General features: G+C 47.4%; 2 protein-coding genes across 2 annotated transcripts; one reads left to right on the forward strand and one right to left on the reverse strand.

Moving 5' to 3' along the window:
• Nucleotides 1–2307: 2307 nt before the first annotated feature.
• BP5553_06828 (Uncharacterized protein) lies at nucleotides 2308–3453 on the forward strand (the record flags this gene model as incomplete). Its single annotated transcript, XM_032015451.1, has 1 exon — nucleotides 2308–3453. One exon carries the CDS (start codon nucleotides 2308–2310, stop codon nucleotides 3451–3453), a length of 1146 nt encoding a protein of 381 aa, XP_031868872.1.
• A 7-nt stretch (nucleotides 3454–3460) lies between these two features.
• BP5553_06829 (Uncharacterized protein) lies at nucleotides 3461–5243 on the reverse strand (the record flags this gene model as incomplete). Its single annotated transcript, XM_032015452.1, has 5 exons — nucleotides 3461–3481; nucleotides 3540–3571; nucleotides 3633–3999; nucleotides 4049–4906; nucleotides 4962–5243. 5 exons carry the CDS (start codon nucleotides 5241–5243, stop codon nucleotides 3461–3463), a joined length of 1560 nt encoding a protein of 519 aa, XP_031868873.1.
• Between the last annotated feature and the right edge of the window lie 1873 nt (nucleotides 5244–7116).

Below are 7116 nucleotides of genomic sequence, written 5' to 3' on the forward strand. Positions count from 1 at the left end.
GATTTCCTTCCTGTAGAACGCAATACTCTCCCTTCTACCTACATTCGACTTGGCTCTCCTAGCAAAAGGCTTCTGAGAATCAACTATAAGAACGAGAGATTTCTCAATCCTCATATACTCAGAGTATAGCTGATTTGCCCTTTCCACTGCGCTCTATAACTTCTCGATCAAAGCCCGCTTGGCTACTTCTGTTCTTAGAAATTCAGAGTTATCGACAAACTCAATAATCACGAATAGTTTCGGCTGACTTTCGTTACCGAGTAGTATAACGCGAATCCTTGGATTTATTATAATCTCGGCTTCTATTTTCGACATATCTCGGGATAACTATAAATCTGGACAGAAAGTTGACATTATAGTAGTATTGGAGCTAAGCGGAGACTCTGTTTAGATAACCAGCTCGATGAAGACGAGTGAGGTGAGTAGACGTAGATAGATTATAGAAAGATTAATACTAATAAAGAATTAGAATGAAATTAAAATGATATTCCCGACTTCCGATCTTCTAGAGAACGTGAAAGAAAGCGTATAGTTTATCATACTTTATACTATATATAATATCTACTAACGGCTACTATATCTCTGCTCGGAAATAGTTGATAAGTTATAATAGATTACGCGAATAATCAAACTACGAAGTTATCTTCCGATTAATCAAAGCGAGGAGATAGTAACAAATAAGCAAATATACTATCATCCTTTAGTGTAGCCTCGTTCACTACACTGCTGGCACTTTGGTGCGACACGTCGGCGATCTATATATTTCGAATCTTAACGTTATATTTCTTGACTTCGAAGTAAAGATTATCCCAAAACCGCTTATATATTTCCTAATAAAGCAAATTTTTAGTATCAACATTTAGTTATACTGATTATATCAGGACGTTGGTAAAGGAGATCGAAATTAAGATACTTTTCCGAACCCGTTTACATGGGCGCCGATGATCATTACGGCGTTTGGATCGTCACCGGCAAGGCTTACAGAGCTCAATGGAGTGTATTGCTTGACCGCAAACTTCAGTCCTGCGTATGCCGAGTGCCATTTGGGTATTCACGTATATGCTGGCCCGGAACCACATGCTCGGTGACTCTGAAGATGGATGTTGACATCGTCGTGCTTCTACGAGTAATGTAATTACCGTTTGCTTATTGAGTGCATCACACTATCAAGTATCAAGCGGGCAAGGTGACGCTTCTTTTATTCGATGCGGTTAGGTGAGAATAGATACTACCGAAATATCCGAATTGAATAACCCTCGACGCAGTTAAGCTGTGGAGTAAGCACCAGAATTCGATCGAATTTTTACTTGCGCGGAGCCCGTGATGGCACCGTATGACTGCAGAAGGATTGCTAGGATGAAGCTACTGCACTGCGTACTCGTAATGACTTCGGCTGCTTCGTCGCCGCATTTTCTATGTCATCTAGTACCGCTGATGCGCGATGGCAGCTTGTGTTGCTAGTGGCTGGTTTTCGTACTCGAGTAAGCTTGCACGGCTTTTCAGCCGTCGAGAGTCGTCATCATATCAGCCAACTCCGAGTGGCCACGAGTAGAGCAACAACCCACATTGGACATGAGAAAAATAAGCTCCGTGCCAACCTCAAATCGAATCTTGCAACGTTAAAAAGACTGCGACTGGAAGAAATGAGAGCCGAGTATTTCAAGCATATACGAGTAGACAATATGCGAGCGAAGGGCCTCTCAACCGCCATGTACGAGGTGTCCAATCGAACCCCTCAGTCCCAAACTACCGCAATGGCCACGGCCCGTCTCAAAGACTCAAACTATCACCTACCGAATCTGTCGCTGATCGAGGCTTTATGACAAGGCGGTATATGAAAGCTATCCTGAAATTCTTGATAGAGCCAACTGCTACGTTATTATCGTTGTAATACGTGGCCTTTTAGGTGGTGGCTTCGAAGTACTAGCTTGAACTAGTGAGTCGAAGCGAATTTCGGATAAGTCACGTTTCATTTTAAGGGGATTCGTCTTCTTAATTTTTGCCCATCCATATATACCTTATTCAACACCACCCTTTCCAAGCGGTATGGAGGCATCTGCAGCCAGGAAACCGAAACTGAGAACTGCATGCGACAGATGCTACGAGCTCAAAGAACGATGCCAGCGCGCATCGACCTCCGCCCACTGTGCACGGTGTGACAGGCTGGGTTTGGCTTGTTCAACAGTGCGGCCGGTGCGGCCAGTGGGTAGGAGGGCACATCATACGGGCTCTGTGACCAGAATGACGTTGAGCAAATGCGGGAAGCAGCAATACACACCTAGCATTAGCATTGACGCATGTTTAAACATGCTTCCCAACCTGCAACCAGAAGAAAAAGAGTTGTTAATGTTTCTCCTAAGCCAGCCTGGAAGCCTGGATCAATATGTTGCGTACCCGGGCTTTCAAGCTGGGCAGCAGCAGTTGTTCTCTGTCCAGCTACAGCTGCCAGCTGCCCTGCCGTCGCTCAAGGATGCTTTTCTCGCATGTGCTATAACAGTAAAGCAACTTCAAGCCGGCACTGCAATGGACACAGATACGACTTTCAGTGTCCACTACATATTGAAGGCCATGGACGCATTACGCTCGCTGTCTGTTTTGTCTTCACAGGATGCAGTTCTATGTCATGCTCTGGGAGGTTTACTGGCTTTCTCGATATCTTCAGCCATCGGTGTAGGTGTTCCAGACATTTGCCGTCACTGTCTCGGCACAACAACTCAATTCGTGGGAACAACAGTGTCCGATGCAGATCCGTGGAAGAGCTTTCTGATTCTGTTAGATACCATGGACTGTCTTGTTTATCGACGAAAGCCGATACTGAGGATTCGGGTACCATCCTCTGTTGTTGTTGACTGTCGCCTTGGCCTCTGTTTGCCTCTGTTGCCGTACTATCATGATCTCTGTGTGATCAGCAATTCAATTCTCAATACAACTGACGTGGGCATTCTGGCTCGCTTGCAAAAGCAGCTAGATGAAATCCATTGCCTTGTGGAGCCATGGCAACCATCTCACTTGGATCAACTTGTTGAGCAGTTTGATTCGGCAGAAATCGTCCACCTGCTTGCGCAAGCCAAGTTATACCGCTTGGGAGCGCTCCTAGTGGGCCACCGGTTGCGATTTCCATTTGGTCAGGAGGACGCCCAGGCCGAAATATGGTCCAAGGAAGTTATGATGGAACTTGAAATTGCAAAACGAGTCACGAAGCGATCGATGCGATTTGTGACGTTACCATTCATTATCGCAGCCGTTGAGGTTCGAGATAAGAGTCTACGTATCAAGACGCTCGAGCGTGTGGACGATTGCGTCGACCATTTCGCTCAGTTTTTGCAAAAGGCAACCAAGACATTCTTGTCGAGAGTTTGGCACGAGCGAGATTTGAATCTTACGACTCGTTGGTTTGATTCGATCTACAAACCATGCCCTGTGCTGGATTCCGTTACTGCATCGCTACTCTAAATCTTGTTTATGATCGAGTCCAGTATAGCTGTCGCCTTTATCAAAGCCTCATCCTTATGCCTGTATCCTACAACCTGAACACAAACCGGTGCGCCCTTGTACTGTTCTGGGCCGGTATCTTTGGAGGCATGTGTCAGCTTGAGCTACACGAAATAAACTGCGAAGAAGGTGGTACCTACACAGACTGTAAAGCTGCTCGTCATCTGGACCGAATTTGGCGTTGCTCAAATCGTCAGCAAAGTCCATATCTTGCACCTGGTCCACAGGAATCACAATAGCCGGGTAATCGAGATAGTTCCACAGGCTAGTATATGCCGCTTTCGTCCAGGAGTCCAGGGGAACTGCCGTATGCGGTGCTGGAGGCATTAGAATCACATCTAAATCGTTGTCGCGAAATAGTTTGAGGTACGTTTTCGCGGCCTCGGCTCGACGGACATTCAAATTAAAAAAGCCCTGCAGCGTCGTTCCTGGCACCGATAGAAGGCCGATTGCCGTCAGTGATGGGATGGTCGGCTCCCCTGTTCGCTCGAACTGTTCGTTATAGTACTATTGCAGTCAGTCTTCACCTAGTAAGTCAGGGCACTGATGGGCTCACATCACTTCCTGATAGTGTCATATAGCTGATAAAGTCTTGATAGTGCGATTCGACGTCGGGTAGATTGATATGAATGATCTCAATATCATTATTGCCACTGAGAAGGTCGACAACCTGCTTCAAACCACGTCTAATTGGCGGTGATGGAGTATAGACGCCGTCATTTTGAGCAACACCGATCCGGAGCTTGTGTGCGGGTTTGAGATCTACCCACGGAATCGAGATCGAAGTGCTGTCATACTTCCAGGTGTCTGCTTGGACTATCGACTTTAGAAAGAGAGCACAATCCCGGAGTGAGGTCGCCATGGGCCCAACTGCCGACCGGACACCATCTGTCCCTGGCGGGGTGAGGTCTCGCACACCACTATGAGGAACCAACCCTACGCTAGGCCTGAACCCATAGATGCCATTACATACCGACGGGACACGGATGCTGCCACCAATATCCGTCCCAACCCCGAGAATGCTGCCTCGAAGGGCAAGGAGTGCACCTTCGCCTCCAGTACTTCCACCCGCAGTGAACAATTTATTGCGAGGGTTCAAAGTTCTTCCGAAAACATTATTGTCACTATCGCCAGTCATGATTGACTGGGGCAGGTTGGTCTTGCAGTAAAGGACCGCACCCAAGTCAATCAGCATAGCAGCAAGCGCGCTATTGTCCTCCGCAGGCTCATCCACATAGCAACCCAACCCAGTCGATGTGTCGTATCCAGAAACTTGAAAACTATCCTTGAGTGAAACTGGTAGTCCAAATAGCGGCGGGAGGGGTTTTCCACGAGACTTCGGGTCGTATTCCTGGTCAAGTTTCTTCGCTCGTTCAATAGCATCGTCGAAGAATATTTCCGTCAGACAATTCGTCTGCCATAGGTTCAGAATTAGCGATCTTTCTCCAACAGGTGCTTCACGAACTGACCAACTGGTGGGCAATGGCAGCCCTTTTGCAAAATGCCACGGTGACTTGCTCAGCCGACCAGACTCCAGCCTTCAGCTGTTCAAGAAGTGCGGTTGCATCGTAGTCAGAAGTGATTCTGGATTCTGTCTCGTTTAACAGCCCGCAGGTAAGCGGTACATCCATGACATTGGTTGCATTTTGAAATTTATCTGTAGGAATTCGCCAAGCTTTGGGAATTCTGTCCTGCTGCTGCGCTTTCTTCTTCGCTGAAATGGCCTGGTAAGGTTTCATTTCTGATGCCATCTTGAGCTTGCGAAAGATGTATCAGCCGGAAATAAGAATTAGTGAAGTTTCCGCTGCTTATGGATGATGATTTTCAAATCTAGATGCTTTTCAAATTGGAACATTTCTTGCTATTTATTGTCCCCGCAAGTGATCAAAGCTGTCGAGAGAACCCATGAGTGACTGTAGAAATCATAGAAAGCCTCCGGCTCCGGTTCCGGTTCCGGCTCAGGCTCGAGCGTACATTAATGCAACGCCTGAAACCAAATGGATTGATTTCTAATCAGCTCTTCGGTATTCGATATTCCACACGGCAAAGAACCTCAACGTTCCAGTATAATTTGGCAATGACATGAAATACCTTCAGGCGTCCAGGCCGCCTTGATTGGCCGAGTGTTCAAATCCCCGTGCCTCGGTGGGCTGGTGGGGCAAAACCGGGAAAGTAACCTCCGGTCAACCTTCCGGCCCACTACTTAGCATGACCCATAAGCATGCGACTTGTGCGGAATGTTCAATAACAGGTGGGCAAACGCCTGAAATACCCAGAATCCTAAGTTACGAATCGAAGGGTGTTGATGGTGGGTCGCATATCGAAGATCACCTTAAAACGGAACAGTCAATGGAAGCTCCAGCTGCTATTGCTTGTGGGCAAGAACTTGAAGCATCGGGCAGGGCCACCATTCTCGTCCGTACCAACTCATTCAAGTAGCCAACCCGGTGTGGACCCGGTACCTATTCAGTACATATCTCTTGACAAAGGATATGGCGCCGAAAATACCAGTCCATAGTAGCATATCTTCCTCTAGGGATCTCAGCCCGTTGTCATCATATATTGCAGGAGCGCTACAAGTAAATTCAACTCTGCGGCGTCGTTCTGGGATCAGAGGCCACCAAAGGCGCCATATCCTGACTGCAAATGTTGCGTTGGCAAACGCCGGCCATAATCCCATCAAACTCGCGCCAAACGAAGGACTTGCAATCGTTAACGGCGCCGCAATATCTTCAGTTATTGGTGGTCTAGCTAACATGATTCGCGCTACGTTGCGGTGCTGTCACAGGTGCTCACAGGTATTTGTGTCGAGGCTGAGGGGAGGAACCAACGAGAGTTACGACCCTTTCTTCCAACGACTCCAACTAACCACCTTGATTTATAAAGCGATAGGAATCGGATCCAGTCTTGCATCAGTGATGCAGTGTTTGAACGAGGCGAGGGAGACTTGGTTTGGTGACGCGTAGCGATCAATGATTGATGAAGGATACGGTTTGACGCGAGGAATCGTAAACGCTGGGATCAAGGACTGCAGACGTTTGGAGGGATAAGAAAAGGGACAGAGTACTCCATAGTGCTGCCACAGTAAATAGTAGATGAGAAGGGTTGCTACTACCAAACCCGCTGCATAAATCGATTAAGTTTTGCCCACAATCCGCTTTGCTCTCCATAAAGGTCTATCAATTCGGCGTCATCGCGTTCGAATCTGACCTCTATTTGCTAAGGAGCTATTTTAATTTCTAGTCACAAAATCTCCTCCAGCACTTGAAATGTTCCTGCCCCTGAATCAGTCACGTGGACACGCCAGAGCTGCCCCCCAGCACGCGTGTCTAGCGCGTAGCACAGCATCCCCTATTATGCTGTGTTTGAACTGGTTTCTTGCCACTTTTGCTAAGCCACCTGAATCTCTTGACTGTCAATCAGGAGAGTTGCTGGAGTATGGTCCAGTTTGATTGAGAGCGGCACTGGAATTGACTAAATTTGGCACCATAATAACACTGTACCCTTGCCGCCATGATGGACTACTGGACGCGCACACAGGGGGAATACTATCACCGTACACGTCTGCCAGCAATCGTGGAAATGACCATTGCATCTTGAAACCCTGTTGAAGCGCTCTCAAGA

This window comes from Venustampulla echinocandica (assembly GCF_003357145.1).
Source record: "Venustampulla echinocandica strain BP 5553 chromosome Unknown scaffold_4, whole genome shotgun sequence".
NCBI classification, from domain to species: Eukaryota; Fungi; Ascomycota; class Leotiomycetes; order Helotiales; family Pleuroascaceae; genus Venustampulla; species Venustampulla echinocandica.